This window comes from Phyllobates terribilis, unplaced genomic scaffold, assembly GCF_046119375.1.
Source record: "Phyllobates terribilis strain yellow unplaced genomic scaffold, ASM4611937v1 Scaffold_3__8_contigs__length_932513732, whole genome shotgun sequence".
NCBI classification, from domain to species: domain Eukaryota; kingdom Metazoa; phylum Chordata; class Amphibia; order Anura; family Dendrobatidae; genus Phyllobates; species Phyllobates terribilis.
Window position 1 is genome coordinate 185,960,739 of NW_027362763.1, and position 18,460 is coordinate 185,979,198.

Below are 18,460 nucleotides of genomic sequence, written 5' to 3' on the forward strand. Positions count from 1 at the left end.
ATAAGTAGTGTTAATAAATAAGTGGAAAACATCAATACATGCTATTTTACAACATTATGCTATATATATATATATATATATATATACAGTATAGCCTATATATTTTCAATGTATGCTATTGTACAACATTCTGTTGTAAGGGATTTGCTCATTGAATAAAAAAAATAACACTACAGACTGAGTTCACTGACTGCTGGACTTCAAAACAAACTGCAGAGCTCCATTCAGGAAACTAAGAGAGAACATTATGACTTCTCACATCTCAAACAAGGAATACAGTTCAGGAATACTGTGATATTTTTCAAATTGAATTCTAAGTTTAATGCACCATATGTCCATAATTTACTCATGATATATATACTATACTAATGTGAAAATTAAAGTTGCCATTCAAAATAACAATGTAACATTAAAGCAGTATTCTCAAGTTTGAAAATTATGGGATTGGGGATAACTTCTCGATCGCTGAGGCTCCGACCTATACCAAGAACCGGGGCGCTTCTGAATGGAGGTGGCGGTTGATCATGGGCACTGTTGCTCTAATCATTCTATTAGGAGTGCCAAAGATCAGCTGAGCGCAGTGCTTAGCTATCACCGGTGGTCAGATTAAAAAAGAATGGCGCAGCATTGCGCATAATTGACATCCACTACATTCAGCCGGAGCTCTTCTGAGTCCTAGTTCTCAGGATTGGTGGGGACCTCAGGGGACGGTTCTCCCAGTATTCGAGAGGTTAGCTTATATAGTTGTCATAACTTTTAAACTTCAGAATACTCCTTTAAGTGTACAGATTACCCCCTCACAGGGCCACAAACCCCCCTCACAAGGCCATAAACCCTCCAGTAGCCTCCCCTAGTCCTCATACACTGCCCTCTGCTGCCGCCGCCGCGGCCTCCTCCTTGACACACACACTGAAACACACACTGACACACAGTCTGCCTACCTCCCGCTGCTGCTGCCACCGCCGAAGTCTGCCTGCCTGTCCCGGGCGCTCCCAATCCACGTGTGGCACGCACGCTGCTCCGAAATGAAAGTGAGTGTGCAGCGTGTCACGTGACCGGCGTCAGGAACATGATGCACCCGGCGGCGGTTTAAAGGTATAGCGCTCATTCCCAGTCGCCGGGTGCATTATGCTCTGAACTGTTGCCCCTGACTCCTTGAGGCCAGGTGAGTAGAGGCAGAGGGGGGGGGCCCAGGCTGGTCGGGGGCACGGGGCCCGCGGGCCTGGGCTGGCCGGGCTCCCCCTTTTTCCTTCTGCTCACGGGGCCCCATACAGTAGTAAGGGCAGTAATGCCCTGATTGCGGCCTTGCTTGGTTGCACACTCTTTGGCATTGCTGACAGCCTCCAAACGTTTCTTATAGCCATTTATAAGCTTCTTGCACTTTTCAGCTGGAATTTTCTCCCACTTTTCCTTTGCAGTTTGTTCAAGCTCTTGAATGTTTGCAGGTTTCTTTTTCCCAATGGCAGATTTCATCTCACTCTACAGATTTTCAATGGGATTGAGGTAAGGACTCATTGCTGGCCATTTTAAAACAGTCCATTTTTTCTTTTTCAATCATTCATGTGTACTTTTGGATATGTGCTTTGGGTCATTATCTTGCTGGAGGACTCATGAGCTTCGACTCAAACCAAGTTTTCTTACACTGGGTAGGACATTTCGCTCTAAAATCTCTTGATAATACTCCAATTTCATGATTCCTATGATACGGTCAAAGCCTCCAGCACCAGACGCAGCAAAGCAACCCCACAGCATTATGGATCCTCTATCATGCTTAACTGTTGGTAAGGCATTCTTTTCCTTATAAGCTTCATTGCGCCGTCTGTAAACAAACTGTAGCTTTGCATTGCCAAAAAGCTCTATTTTTGTTTCATCTGTCCACAGAACATTTTCCCAGAAGGATTGTGGTTTGTCAAGGTACTCTTTGGCAAATATCAGTCATTTTTTTTTGTGCCTTTTCTTCAGCAGTAGTTTTTTCCTTGGCCTTCGCCCATTAGGCGCTTCTTGGTTTAGTGTGCAGCGTATGGTAATTGTTGAAACCATGACCCCAGACTGTTCTAGGTTGGCCTTTAGGTCTTTGGATGTTTAACATGGTGCTTTTTCCACCATTCACACAAACCTTCGAAGACATCTCTTGTCAATTTTCCTCTTTCCCCCAGGTCCAGGGAGGTTCTTGGCGGTTCCATGCTTGGCAAACTTCTTAATAACATTGTGAACTGTTGAAACTGGGATATCTTTTGTATTTAACACAAGTGCTTTATACAAAAAAAACTGTTTCACTTGATTCATTTTTTTCAGGAGATATTCCACAATATGTACTTAAACTTCATGGGTGCCAATTACGATGAGCAGGTCTGTAGAAGTGCACATTGTCATTGTCAGGACGGTCACGTGCCTGTTCTCCTGTAAGACAACTGTTAGGCTAAGTGCGCACGATGCAGAAATGCTCCGGATTTTTCCTGAGCATTTCTGCATCTCCCTGGCAGAAAAAACGCATGCCGATTTTACATGCGTTTTTCCTGCCAGGGACAAGCGTAATTGAAGCGTTTTGATCATGCGATTTCGCATATGGGTTGTCAAGCGCTTTCCAAGCGATTTTAGCATCACTTGGAAAGTGCTTGACAATTTGGTCACACTATATAAATCCATGCAACGGCATGGATTTTATATACTGTGACCAAGTTAGTTAAAAAAAAGAATACCAATGGTAAAAAATTTAAAAAAAAACTATTATACTTACCTTCTGATGGCCCCCGGTCTCCTTCTCCGATGCGTCCGATCTTCCCGGTGTCTCGTGGTTGTGTGAAAGGACCTTCCATGACGTCATTTAGACATGTGACGGGTCACGTGACCGCCGACGTCGGCGGTCGCGTGACCCATCACATGACTAAATGACGCCATGGCAGGTCCTTTTAGACCATCGCGAGCTGCTGGGAAGCAAGGACGCATCACTATGGAGACCGGGGGCCATCAGAAGGTAAGTATAATGTATATTTTTTATTTTAATTCTTTTTTTTAACAGATACTATGGTACCCGGGTCTGGATGAGAGTCTCCTCTTCTCCAAACCCAGGTACCAACCGCACATTGAATCGCTTAATATCCGCATGTGCACATGTGGTCATGCGGATATTAAGCGATTCAATGCAAGTCAATGGTGGCAAAAACGCTGCGATTACGCAAAATAATTGGAAGTGCTGCGGATTTTTCCGCAATGATAACAAGCAGCGGAAATTTCCGCAGCATGTGCACAGCACATGTGGATTATCATTGGGGAACATAGCAGACCTTCTGCTAAGCGTTTTTAAGCGTTTCTGCAGCGGAATTGCCGCTGCGGAAACACTTAAAACGCATAGTGGGCACACAGCCTTACAGAATGTTCGAACATGTGGTTATATTATATTTGTGTAACTGTGGTTTTGATTTATGTTTTTATGGTAATGTGAAATATTGCATAAAATCTTATAGATACTAATGTTATGTGGTTAATGGGCAAGGTTAATGCATAGGGAAAGATACAGTTGTGGGAAGAATAAGAAGCAGTGTTTAGATTACAGATAGACAGTTACTGTAGGTACACTAGTACAGGTTACGGTTAATATGTTTAGGACCAGCCCAGCATGGGAGGGGGTTGGGGCAGTGTAAAAGAGAAGATATTTCCTGGAGTAGTCTGTCAGAGCTAGTGTGAGGGTCTAAGATAGTGAGGGGTTCAAGTAAAAGTTCAGGTACAGTCTGCAGCAGGCACCACAAGTACATATCGTTCTGGCAGCATGAGGACACACCAGAAGTCTTGCGAAGATCCTTGTGCCGTCCAGGGCCTGTGTTCCGGACTGAACATTGGAACATGTGCACCATTCTTTTCGATACTGAAGAGGTCTGACGGGGAAAGGCGAGAGCGAACAGTGGCGAGTCTCAGAGAAGCTATGTTGGATGGGGAGTCCCTAGGACCAGCAGAGTCTGTTGTGATAGGGACAGTCCTGGCAGAACAGAGACTGTGTGTGTGAATGGAAGCACAATTGGAGGGTGCTGTGCCCGGTACCGCATATTGCACACTGCTATGAACTGTCCAGTAAAGTGAGCTTTGTTGAAACGAAGCAAGAGTCTCTTGATGTGTGTGTGACTGATCCTGGACCCATGGACCTGGATGCAGCAGAGGTTCCAGGCCTGAACGTGAGTACACAGCACAATGTGGATGGAAAAGGACACTGTATGTTAGTGGGGTATCGGGGTGAAGAGGACAACTTCTCTCCATAACATCTATAAAAAATATAATCCCCCCTTTGCATCTCTGATTCCAGGGAGGGCCAGTGGATTCTTCTTGCTATGAGACCTCTGCTAGGTAAATTAACATAATATGTCTAGCAATTTTCCATACATTTCATATTGCTAAATGTCTTATATCTATGGTAAAATTTATGCAAAGCCTAAGGCAATGTTCCCACGTAGCATAAATACTGCATTTTTTCTACAGGTTTTTTTTTCAGAAAACTTTGCATTTAACAGTCTAAGCAAAGTGGATGTGATTTCATGAAAACTCCTGCCTGCTGTGCATTTAAAGACGCTGTTAGGCTATGTTCACACCAGGCGAATTTTCAGTGTTTTTTTCCTGCAGCAAAACCTGATCTGAGGAAAGTAGCTGCATCAAAAATGCAGGTTGAGCTTTGCTTCCACCCCACCACAGAAGCATGAACACAGGTCACCAATGCAAGACATATGTGAAACCATATAAACCAGAGTTACAAATGTAACAGTGGGGGAGGTGAATTTTTCAGGAATAGTTTTTCTAAGACATTGGCAGTGCATTGAGTTTGTAGGACACTATTAATTTTCACACTATGGTTTGCCATTGGGCAGCACAGGGATTGTTCAATTTCACACCTCTGTGGGCCACAGGTATTGTTCAATCTCACACCTAGCCCTGCCAATGTTTACACGTTACACATAACTAATGTACTTAAACTGTCCTCATCCAGACTGCCATCTCAAGTGATAAAGACAAAATGGTAAAATCACAAAAATAAATGAGTTTCACATACTGCTGTACTTTTTTTTTCACTAAAGATGCAGCAAAACCTGATAGCTGTGTTCACACTTGGCATTTTTCTTCATTTTTTCACCACCCATTACTTTCAATGGGTTAAAAACGCTGAAAAAATGAAGAACAAACGCCCAAAGAAGTGACATGCTCTATTGTGTAAAAAAACATGCAAATCACAAAATACTGATGACACAAAAACCAATGTGTGTGCATGAGATTTCTGGAATCTCATAGACTTTGCTGGTACTGTAAAATGCAGCTGAAAATCTGCATAAAAAAAGCCTAAAGAAGGGCTGAAAAAACGCCAAGTGTGATCATAGCCTTAAACTGTGCAGTATTATTTTGCATTTTTTTCTCTATAGGCTTCTGTGGGAGCTCGGAAAAATGCATGCAAAACATACAGGTGCATTTTTAAGTGTAGAATGAAAGCTTTTCTCTATTCAAATATGCAGTTTCAAATGTGCACTAAAATGCACCACATAATGGGGAAAATTGCAGCAAAAACGCAATAATCACAGAAGAATGTTATTGCATATTTTGGTGCGGAAACTTGCAGAAAACATAAGAATAAAAAGCAGCAGAAAAAATGCAGCACTTACGCTACATGACCTCAAACAATACTTCCCTTGCTAAGTAGAAGGTGGGTGACATCTAGAAGTTTTGGTATTGATAAGGAGCTGTAGTACAATTTAGAGAATTTGCATGTACAGAGCTGGAGCATGAAAGAGTTTATATCGATGTTCTAGACTAATATTCATACTTTTTTTTTAAACTATCCTATGTCCATTTGGAAATCTTTAACTTGCAAACCACTTTAGACAACGCTGCCTAATACATCATGGACATCAACGCTATCAGTTCACCTTCCAGATATAATAAAACTGTTAAGAACTGTTATCTGCATTACATTCTGTTTGCAGGATCACTGACATCTTTGCTTACCTATCAGATTGAGGCCCAGAACTACAGGGAAGTGAGGAGCCATCACCCACTGTCTCCAGGGGCTGGAATGAGAGTGTTCTTCACTTACCATTGGTAGAACGAAGCCATTTATACACAGAGGAGCCGCTGTGTGCAGATGTTGCTTCACACTTCATAATATTTCCCAATATTACACTCCGCCTCTGCTTCCTCTCAAACAGCTCTGAATGGGCTCATTCATTTTTTTTCGGTAATAAGAATTACTGGCAGAAATCACTGTTGGTTTAATGGACCCTCTGGATTAGGTAGTAGTAACCCTTTCACCTGCATGGAGACTGGAAATACAGAATTCAGAAGTTTCCACTTTATGTCTCTGGTTTACTTTAGTCTTGTTTTGTCGCAAAACAACTGATGTGTCTTTGTGTCTTTCTCTGTGTTTAGGGTTTGTTCACATAGGGCAGATTTTTAGTCCAGGTTTGTGGATTTTACTTTTGTGAAATCTACAGCAAATATTCATCAAATTCTGTAACGTGCACATTTTGATTCTGGAGCTACCCACTGTGAACTGGAAATTCACCACCGATATTCACAGCTACAATATCGGCACATAATCTTGAAGATTTTTGGGGGTAGATTTTGTTGTGTAAGTCCTGCTTCTCAGTCAAAATTTGCAGCATGAAATAATATGCCGATAAGAAATTTATAACTGTTGCGGACGAGATGAACAAGCAACTATATCCTCCTTTAGTTCATTAAAAGGGTTGCCTGGGATATGTCGGGCAGTCGAGTAATCTGAATAATAAGAATATGCAAAAATCTTGAGGCACTAGAGAATAATCCTTAAAAAATCATATATTTATTCCATAAGATGGAACGTTTCAGAAGGCACCGTTTCAGATATACACAGGGTCGGACTGGGGTGCCTAGGGCCCACCAGCGGAACTGACTCTAGGGGCCCACACTACAGCCCACCATAAACGGTTTTATTACTTGTTTTGCTTTTCTATAATGTACTATAATTACATGATTGGCTGCGCTGTGGAGCACCAGGCGGCAGGACTTTGTTCGAACAGTCATTCCGTACTGCCAGAGTCCCTTTAATGGTAACTTGTCACCTTGAAAAACGCTATTTATCTGCAGATATAGGGGTAATCTGCAGGTAAATAGGGTTTAAAGCCTGGTTAGACGGCTTATTGGAAAAGCGTTGGCTACACGGAGAAAATTACATTTTCTTCTCCCTGCCGCCACTCACTTCCTGTTATTGGGTCGGTGCAAGGAGGGAGACATTACAGTCACCGCGAACTACAAAGTGAGGGTGCTGCAATAACGTCCGGCACCTTGATTGTGACACTTCCATGGATCCCAACCTCAGGCTGAGCTTCATTGAATGACTAACATGGCAGCAGCACCTGGCAACTAGTGCTGAGCGAGCGTGGTCGGATAAGGTGTGATCCCAGCATGCTCAGGTGTTACCTGAGTGTCTTGTAGTGCTCTGCTACTATGCTCGAGTCCCCAGGGTAGCATGTTTTGCGGCAGTAGACAGACGCAACACATGCAAGAATTGCCTGTTTGTTAGGTAATCCCTGCATGTGTTGCTTCTGTCTACCGCCGCAAAACATGATACTTCGGGGACTCGAGCATATTAGCAGAGCACTACAAGATACTCAGATAACACCCGAGCATGCTGGGATCACACCTTATCCGACCACGTTCACTCATCACTAGTTACCAGGTGCTGCTGCCATGTTAGTTATTCAATGAAGCTCAGCCTGAGGTTGGGCTCAATGGAAGTGTCACAATCAAGGTGCTGGACGTTATTGCAGCACGCTCACTTTGTAGCTCGCGGTGACTGTAATGTCTCTTATCCGACCACGCTCACTCAGCACTACTGGCAACCGAACAGCAACCAGCAACTGCGTCACAGGGGGCTGAAGGGAACAGGTAACTGCATGCACCGGCCATCGTGCTATCTAAATGCCGCTGTCAGTGATTGACAAGGGCACTTAAATACTCAAAACAGCAGCAATCAAGGCGAGCTCTGATCACTGCTGTTACAGGCAGACGCCGGCTATGTAACACAGCCGACATCTGCCTGGTATGGAGCAGGCTCAGCTCCTGAACCTGCTTCCATACAAGCACATCCCTATGGTGACAGTTATGTCAGGGTTAGCAAATTTCACTTGTCTGTTCCTAAATGTGGAAAGACAAATGGAATTCCCTAACACATGTGAAAGAGACCTAATAGATTTAGTAAAGGTACCTCAAGCATATGAATGTTACTACACACCACAATGCACGGTTACATAAACGCATCTTACAAAAATACATATTATTCCAGATCCGCAGACGCTCACAAACACATCAGTACATGAATACATCATCTGAACCACCATCATTTGTAATGTCAGGTCAGCCCCATATATCTTTGTATCGCATAAACCTACAACTCCCAGTATGTAATTAACAATAGAGATACTGGGAGTTATCAGTCATCATCAGACTGCGGACCATACAGGAACCACAGTACTGATGAGACGCAGGCAGGATCACAAATGAACATTTACATCCAGGTATCTTACCCGAGACGTCTTCTCTGATTAGAGTCGTTCTCTTTCTTTTCTTCCTCTTGTCCAGACTCCATGATGACTTTTCTCATCCACATCTCGTCTATGCAGACTTCCATCTTCTCCGGTCTTCTGCAGCACATCCCGACACGATGCCCTTAAAGATAGCAGTGTCATTATAATGCTCCTGAATAAAAATATCTACACTGAGCCCCTGAATAAACCTAACTCTTACAATGCTCCCTGCACAAAACATGACATACACTCTACCCCTCTTATGGTACCTGCTCTCCACACTGTCCTCTCCTTACCATACTGGGCCCCCTCTTCACACTGTCCTCTCACTCTGTGTCCCCCCTATACTGCCCAGTCTCTATACTGTGCCCCTTCATCACACTCCCCCTCCTCAGCATACTGTTCCCTCCTTTCCGTGCCCTCACACTGTTTCCCCTATACTGCCGCATCTCTATACCTTCCCCCTCACTACCTAGTCTCTGTGCTGTGTCACCTCACACTTTTCTCCCTCCATACTGTCTCCTCACACTATTCCCCCACTCTCCATACTGTTTCCTCATACATCCCCCTTCCCCTTTCTGTCCCTGCACTCATTCCCACCCCTCCTCTAGTTCACCATACTGTTTCTTCACACATCTCCCCATTCTGTCTCCTAAAATTTCTCGCCCCAAATATAATAAATCTTCAGAAGACCACACAGACATGCGGAAGCGCGCTTACACACACGAAAGCAAGTGCACACAGACACATACTAAGGGCTCTTTCACACGTCAGTACGTGCAGTGACAGTTTCCACACGTTCCAGAGACATTGGTACACGCAGACCCATTCAAATGAATGTGCACACGTCAGTGTGTTTCCACTTTCCACAGACCATGTGGTGTCCGTGCTGCACAGGCCGCAAAATGTCCCGCACACTAATGACAGCGCTCTTCCCAAGCACCGGGTGCTGAATGCTGCTCTCATCACAGATCCCTGCCGGCGCTGCGATCAGCAGCAGCAGGGTCAATGATGAGAGTAGTAGTCTACTCCCGCCGTGTCCAACTGTAAAAATAGGAATAAAATAAAAAAAATCCTTATACTCAACTCTCCTAAGGCTATGTGCCCACGTTGCAGAAATGAAGCTGAAAATTTCTGCAGCATTTCTGCATCTCCCTGGCAGAAAAACGCATGCAGATTGTGCATGAGTTTTTCCTGCAGAATACATGCGGAATACATGCGGATTCACATGCGTTTCCGCATGCAGATTGACAAGCGCTTTCCAGGCGATTAGCATCACTTGGAAAGTGCTTGGCAACTAGGTCACACTATATAAATCCATGCAAAGAGCATGGATTTATATAGTGTGACCGTAAAACAATGCTTAAAATAAAGCTATACTCACCCCCGATGCCCCGGCGTGTGCTGCAGCGCTCGTTCCTGTCTGGTTCCTGGCTGCCAGCATATCGCGAGACACAGTGGTAAATGGCCTGCGATCACATGACTGTGACGTCACCGAAGGTCCTTCAGCGCTGCCGGCATGCAGAGAGAGCTGTCGGAAAGGTGAATATAAACTTTATTTGTTATTTTATTCTTTTTTTCACAGGTACAATGGTACCCAGGTCTGGAAGAGAGTCTTCTCTCCTCCAGACCTGGGTACCATCCGCACATTGAATCGCATATAATCTGCGTGTACAAATGTACAGATGCGCATTATATGCGTCTCAATACAAGTCAATGGCGGCGCTTCCGCTGCTCTTCCGCAAAATTAATGAACATGCTGCGGATTTATGAGCGCTGCAGAAACGCTGCGGAAAAATCCTCAGCATGTGCATTGACATTGCGGAATGCCATTGGGGACCATGGGGTGCGGATTACCATGCATTTTTGATGCGTTTCCGCTGCGGAAATTCCGCAGTGGAAACGCATGAAAAACGCATCGTGGGCACGCAGCCTAAGTGTCACCCGGTGTAATCTGTGCGAGCACTCACGCCGAGAATGACTCCTGCAGCGAGTGGACCCCGGAGCTGCACTCAACAAGTGGTGCCCTGTCAATCACCCTGCTGCTGCTGCTGATCGCAGTGCCGGCAGGGATCTATGATGAGGGCAGTGCTCAGCATCCGGCTCTTGGGAACAGCGCTAACTGTACACTGATTCCCAAGCGCCGGTATGTGTCACATGTATGACACACAGGTATATATACACACACACGCAGGCATAAACACACACACGCAGGCATATACACACACACGCAGGCATATATACACACACGCAGGCATATATACAGGCATATACACACACAGGCATATACACGCACACTGTACACACATACAGGCATATATACACACATGCAGTCAGGCATATTCACACACACTGTACACACACACACAGGCATATATACACACACAGGCATATACACACACACACAGGCATATATACACACACACACACAGGCATATACACACACAGGCATATACACACACACACAGGCATATACACACACAGGCATATACACACACACACACAGGCATATACACACACACAGGCAAATACACACACACACAGGCATATACACACACACAGGCATATACACACACAGGCATATACACGCACACAGGCATATACACACACAGGCATATACACACACACAGGCATATACACACACACAGGCATACACACACAGGCATATACACACACATGCAGGCAGCATATACATAAAAATTCATACAAACACACACAAATATTACACTACCTGTACAGTACAGACGCGCTCCTAAGGTGGGAGACTGCAGTGCAGGGCGCGCTGTGACGTCACTTTTAGCCCTTAAAGGGCCCGCGACCACTTTTTTTTTAAAATTCTCCTCTGTCTTCTCTGCAGGGGGCCCGGGGCCCACCAGGAAGATTCCAGGTCAGTCCGAGCCTGGATATACACACGTGGTCAAAATTGTTGGTACCTCTCGTTTAATGAAAGAAAAACCCTCAATGGTCACAGAAATAACTTGAATCTGACAAAAGTAATAATAAATTAAAAATCTTTGAAAATGAACAAATGAAAGTCAGACATTGCTTTTCAACCCTGCTTCCACAGAATTTAAAAAAAAAATTAACTCCTGAAATAGGCCTGGACAGAAATGATGGTTCTGTTAACTTAATATTTTGTTGAACAACCTTTCGAGGCTATCACTGCAATCAAATGATTCCTGTAACTGTCAATGAGACTTCTGCACCTCTCGAAAGGTATTTTGGCCCACTCCTCAAGAGCAAACTGCTCCAGTTGTCTCGTGTTTGAAGGTTGCCTTTTCCAGACGGCATGTTTCAGCTCTTTCCAAAGATGCTCAATAGGATTTAGCAGTGTTGAACGAGCACTAAAAAGCTCGGGTGCTCGAAGCTCGGGCCGAGCTCACCGTGATACTCAGGTGCTCGACCCAAGCGACGAGCCCAATGTTAGTCTATGGGAGACCCGAGCATTTTTGCGGCGGCACCCCCGGCAGTCTGTAGAAAGCCTAAAAAGTGCCCAAAACGATAGTGACAGTGTTCAAATGACATGGGGACAGCATGGGGATCGCCCCAGGAAGCATTTCTGACCCCCAGGTCACTGCTGTCAACAACGTGGTCAGAGGTATTAAGCCACTTTTAAGGGCTCACAATAAAACGTTCAAAAACAAAACTGAAACGGTTTTCCTGTGAAATATGTTAAGGAACTTCCTTTCCAGGGTAAAGACTTGTGTATAAGGTAAAATAAATAACCAAAAACAAAACTCCTCCACACCTTGGGCTATGTTCACAAGTAGCATTTTTTATGCGTTTTTGCACTTTTGTATTGCTTTCAACCGTGACAAATTCATTCACCGGAAAATGTAATTTTAACATTTTACAATCTTATCTGGCCATGTGCTGTGTGACACATGCATACAGTGCTGGGAACAGCATGGGGAAGACCCCTGGAAGCATCTTTGACACCCAGGTCACTGCCTAAAAGTGTGCCCATCAGAAGTGATCCTTGCCGCATCAGAAGATGCAGATTTGCAACTATCCCCGTGCAAGTCCTTGTCCCAGGACAGTGTTTAATTGTACCTCCCCCATTCCTTGCAATGCAAGCGCAAGTATGCAGCCTGCCACCCACCCACCCCCAGGCTGCAATACCATACTGCTAGCTTGCACTTGAAATGGGGCCTTTAAGTTTGGAGGAGGCCGAAGCAGGCCACTACCTCATGGCTGCTTCGGCAGCGAGGTATCCATACTCAGTCCCCAGCCGCCCGGCGGCCGGGTGTTCACGCTCGGTCCCCAGCCACCTGGGGGCGGCCGGGTGTCCATAAACAGTCCCCAGCCGCCCCTATTTCTCCTGTCAACTTCCCCCACACTTTTCTTAGCCTGGCCTGCTTTAGGGCAGCATTGGACGAGCCCACCAGAGAACCAGACTCCTCCGGTGGGCCCTGGCTTGTCCATCAGGGGAGTTGAGAGTGCCAAGGTGAGGAGCATGATGATGATGATAGAAGTTAGCATCTGCTTTGTTTTCTTGGAATGCAAGCGCATGTGTGTAGTAGCGGCTAGGCCTGAGGTGGTCAGCGTTTTGGTGCATATCCTACCTCCTCCGAGGATTGCTGGATGTTTTCCTGCTACTATCCCAGTTCTATGACTCCCGTCAAAACAAAGCTTCAGGTGATGAATGATGGATGAGGTGGAAAGAGCAGGAGGAACAGGAACCATTCACATCAATATCAGGCCAGTCAACCATACATGTCTTGTAGGATATGTTTCTGTACCAAAAGGAGCGGTTCGGCTACACAGTTATAGGGCATACAGTGAGTGCAATGCCTACCAAAAATTTTGAGGCACTCCAATGCCCCTTGGAAGTGACATGGAGGTCAGAGGGCCTTAACTAAACCATTTTTTCCATTTATAGCAACTGGGTCTCCTGTACACTGTTGGCCTAAGCAGTGAATGGGAGGCTTTCCAAAAATTATGAGGAACTGCAATGCCCCTTGAAACAGACGTGGATTACAGCGTACTAAAAACCTTCTACCCATTATTGGGGAGTGGGTCTCCCTTAGTGTTCGCCTATGCATTGAAAAGCAAAAGCTGACTAAAATTAAGAGGAAATGCAATGCCCGTTGGAAGAGTCGTGAAGGTTAGAGGTAATTAAAAACAACATTTCAATGCCCCTTGGAAGAGCTGTGGAGTTCAGAGTGGTTTAACAAGACAGTTTTAATGCCCCTTGGAAGAGACGTGGAGGTCGCAGTAGCTTAACAAGTCAGTTTTAATGCCCCTAGAAGGAGACGTGGAGGTCGCAGTAGCTTAACAAGACGGTTTAAATGCCCCTTGGAAGAGACGTGGAGGTCGCAGTAGCTTAACAAGAGGGTTTTAATGCCCCTTGGAAAAGTGGTGGAGGTCGCACATGCTTAACAAGACGGTTTTAATGCCCCTTGGAAGAGACGTGGAGGTCGCAGTAGCTTAACAAGTCGGTTTTAATGCCCTTTGGAAAAGTGGTGGAGGTCACAGTAGCTTAACAAGACGGTTTTAATGTCCCTTGGGAAAGTGGTGGAGGTCGCAGTAGCTTAACAAGAGGGTTTTAATGTCCCTTGGAACAGTGGTGGAAGTCGCAGTAGCTTAACAAGACGGTTTTAATGCCCCTTGGAAAAGTGGTGGAGGTCGCAGTAGCTTAACAAGACGGTTTTAATGTCTCTTGGAACAGTGGTGGAAGTCGCAGTAGCTTAACAAGACGGTTTTAATGCCCCTTGGAAAAGTGGTGGAGGTCGCAGTAGCTTAACAAGACGGTTTTAATGCCCCTTAGAAGAGACGTGGAGGTCGCAGTAGCTTAACAAGACGGTTTAATGCCCCTTGGAAAAGTACTTGAGGTCGCAGTAGCTTAACAAGACGGTTTTAATGCCCCTTGGAAGAATGGTGGAGGTCGCAGGGGAATAAAAAGACAATATCAATGCCCCTTGGAAAAGTGGTGGAGGTCGCAGTAGCTTAACAAGACGGATTTCATGCCCCTTGGAAGAGACGTGGAGGGCGCAGTAGCTTAACAAGATGGTTTTAATGCCCCTTGGAATAGTGGTGGAGGTCGCAGTAGCTTAACAAAACGGTTTTAATGCCCCCTGGAAGAGACGTGGAGGTCGCAGTAGCTTAACAAGACGGTTTTAATGCCCCTTGGAAAAGTGGTGGAGGTCGCAGTTGCTTAACAAGACGGTTTTAATGCCCCTTGGAAGAGATGTGGAGGTCACAGTAGCTTAACAAGATGGTTTTTATGCCCCTTGGAAGAGACGTGGAGGTCGCAGTAGCTTAACAAGACGGTTTTAATGCCAGTTGGAAAAGTGGTGGAGGTCGCAGTAGCTTAACAAGACGGTCTTAATGTCCCTTGGAAACATGGTGGAGGTCGCAGTAGCTTAACAAGACGTTTTTACTGCCCCTTGAAAAAGTGGTGGAGGCTGCAGTAGCTTAACAAGACGGTTTTAATGCCCCTTGGAAAAGTGGTGGAGGTCGCAGTAGCTTAACAAGACGGTTTTAATTCCCCTTGGAAAAGTGGTGGAGGTCGCAGTAGCTTAACAAGATGGTTTTAATGCACCTTGGAAAAGTGGTGGAGGTCGCAGTAGCTTAACAAGACGGTTTTAATGCCCCTTGGAAAAGTGGTGGAGGTCGCAGTAGCTTAACAAGACGGTTTTAATGCCCCTTGGAAGAATGGTGGAGGTCGCAGTGGAATAAAAAGACAATAACAATGCCCCTTGGAAAAGTGGTGGAGGTCGCAGTAGCTTAACAAGACAGTTTTAATGCCCCCTGGAAGGGACATGGAGGTCGCAGTAGCTTAACAAGATGGTTTTAATGCCCCTTGGAAAAGTGGTGGAGGTCGCAGTAGCTTAACAAGACTGTTTTAATGCCCTTTGGAAAAGTGGTGGAGGTCGCAGTAGCTTAACAAGACGGTTTTAATGCCCCTTGGAAGAGACGTGGAGGTCGCAGTAGCTTAACAAGACGGTTTTAACACCCCTTGGAAGAGACGTGGAGGTCGAAGTAGCTTAACAAGATGGTTTTTATGCCCCTTGGAAGAGATGTGGAGGTCGCAGTAGCTTAACAAGACAGTTTTAATGCCCCTTGGAAAAGTGGTAGAGGTCGCAATAGCTTAAAAAGACGGTTTTAATGCCCCTTGGAAAAGTGGTGGAGGTCGCAGTAGCTTAACAAGACGGTTTTAATGCCCCTTGGAAAAGTGGTGGAGGTCGCAGTAGCTTAACAAGACGGTTTTAATGCCCCTTGGAAGAGACGTGGAGGTCGCAGTAGCTTAACAAGATGATTTTAATGCACCTTGGATAAGTGGTGGTCGCAGTAGCTTAACAAGACGGTTTTAATGCCCCTTGGAAGAGACGTGGAGGTCGCAGTAGCTTAACAAGACAGTTTTAATGCCCCTTGGAAAAGTGGTAGAGGTCGCAGTAGCTTAACAAGACGGTTTTAATGTTCCTTGGAAAAGTGGTGGTGGTCGCAGTAGCTTAACAAGATGGTTTTAATGCCCCTTGGAAAAGTGGTGGAGGTCGCAGTAGCTTAACAAGACAGTTTTAATGCCCCTTGGAAAAGTGGTAGAGGTCGCAATAGCTTAACAAGACGGTTTTAATGCCCCTTGGAAAAGTGGTGGAGGTCGCAGTAGCTTAACAAGACGGTTTTAATGCCCCTTGGAAAAGTGGTGGAGGTCGCAGTAGTTTAACAAGATGGTTTTAATGCCCCTTGGAAGAGACGTGGAGGTCGCAGTAGCTTAACAAGATGATATTAATGCCCCTTGGATAAGTGGTGGTCGCAGTAGCTTAACAAGATGGTTTTAATGCCCCTTGGAAGAGACGTGGAGGTCGCAGTAGCTTAACAAGACAGTTTTAATGCCCGTTGGAAAAGTGGTAGAGGTCGCAGTAGCTTAACAAGAAGGTTTTAATGTCCCTTGGAAAAGTGGTGGTGGTCGCAGTAGCTTAACAAGATGGTTTTAATGCCCCTTGGAAAAGTGGTGGAGGTCGCAGTAGCTTAAGAAGACGGTTTTAATGCCCCTTGGAAGAATGGTGGAGTTCGCAGTGGAAAAAAATACAACATCAATGCCCCTTGGAAAAGTGGTGGAGGTCGCAGTAGCTTAAGAATACGGTTTTAATGCCCCTTGGAAGAATGGTGGAGGTCGCAGTGGAATAAAAAGACAATATCAATGCCCCTTGGAAAAGTGGTGGAGGTCGCAGTATCTTAACAAGACGGTTTTAATGCCCCCTGGAAGGTACATGGAGGTCACAGTAGCTAAACAAGATGGTTTTAATGCCCCTTGGAAAAGTGGTGGAGGTCGCAGTAGCTTAACAAGACGGTTTTAATGCCCCTTGGAAGAGACGTGGAGGTCGCAGGAGCTTAACAAGATGGTTTTAATGCCCCTTGGAAAAGTGGTGGAGGTTGCAGTAGCTTAACAAGACGGTTTTAATGCCCTTTGGAAGAGATGTGGAGGTCACAGTAGCTTAACAAGATGGTTTTTATGCCCCTTGGAAGAGACGTGGAGGTCGCAGTAGCTTAACAAGATGGTTTTAATGCCACTTGGAGAAGTGGTGGAGGTCGCAGTAGCTTAACAAGACGGTCTTAATGTCCCTTGGAAACATGGTGGAGGTCGCAGAAGCTTAACAAGACGTTTTTAATGCCCCTCGGAAAAGTGGTGGAGGCCGCAGTAGCTTAACAAGATGGTTTTAATGCCCCTTGGAAAAGTGGTGGAGGTCGCAGTAGCTTAACAAGATGGTTTTAATGCCCCTTGGAAGAGACGTGGAGGTCACAGTAGCTGAACAAGACGGTTTTAATGCCCCTTGGAAAAGTGGTGGAGGTCGCAGAAGCTTAACAAGATGGTTTTAATGCCCCTTGGAAAAGTGGTGGAGATCGCAGTAGCTTAACAAGATGGTTTTAATGCCCCTTGGAAGAATGGTGGAGGTCGCAGTGGAATAAAAAGACAATATCAATGCCCCTTGGAAAAGTGGTGGAGGTCGCAGTAGCTTAACAAGACGGTTTTAATGCCCCCTGGAAGGTACATGGAGGTCACAGTAGCTAAACAAGATGGTTTTAATGCCCCTTGGAAAAGTGGTGGAGGTCGCAGTAGCTTAACAAGACATTTTTAATGCCCCTTGGAAAAGTGGTGGAGGTCGCAGTAGCTTAACAAGACTGTTTTAATGCCCCTTGGAAGAGACGTGGAGATCGCAGTAGCTTTACAAGACGGTTTTAATGCCCCTTGGAAGAGACGTGGAGGTCGCAGTAGCTTAACAAGACGGTTTTTATGCCCCTTGGAAGAGATGTGGAGGTCGCAGTAGCTTAACAAGACAGTTTTAATGCCTCTTGGAAAAGTGGTAGAGGTGACAGTAGCTTAACAAGACGGTTTTAATGTCCCTTGGAACAGTGGTGGAAGTCGCAGTAGCTTAACAAGACGGTTTTAATGCCCCTTGAAAAAGTGGTGGTCGCGGTAGCTTAATAAGACGGTTTTAATGCCCCTTGGAAGAGACGTGGAGGTCGCAGTAGCTTAACAAGACAGTTTTAATGCCCCTTCGAAAAGTGGTGGAGGTCGCAGTAGCTTAACAAGACGGTTTTAATGTCCTTTGGAACAGTGGTGGAAGTCGCAGTAGCTTAACAAGACGGTTTTAATGCCCCTTGGAAAAGTGGTGGAGGTCGCAGTAGCTTAACAAGACGGTTTTAATGCCCCTTAGAAGAGACGTGGAGGTCGCAGTAGCTTAACAAGACGGTTTAATGCCCCTTGGAAAAGTACTGGAGGTCGCAGTAGCTTAACAAGACGGTTTTAATGCCCCTTGGAAAAGTGGTGGAGGTCGCAGTAGCTTAACAAGATGGTTTTAATGCCCCTTGGAAGAATGGTGGAGGTCGCAGGGGAATATAAAGACAATATCAATGCCCCTTGGAAAAGTGGTGGAGGTCGCAGTCGCTTAACAAGACGGATTTAATGCCCCTTGGAAAAGACG

At 45.4% G+C, this 18,460-nt stretch overlaps 1 protein-coding gene across 1 annotated transcript in view; it reads right to left on the reverse strand.

The window, feature by feature from the left end:
- Positions 1-6,104, reverse strand: part of LOC141258004 (serotransferrin-B-like) — a 68,355-nt gene extending 62,251 nt beyond the window's left edge. The window contains exon 1 of the mRNA XM_073672994.1: positions 5,977-6,104. Within this exon, the coding sequence (XP_073529095.1) occupies positions 5,977-6,067 (91 nt within the window). The 5' untranslated portion in view covers positions 6,068-6,104. The remainder of the gene's footprint in view (positions 1-5,976) is intronic.
- Positions 6,105-18,460: the final 12,356 nt, after the last annotated feature.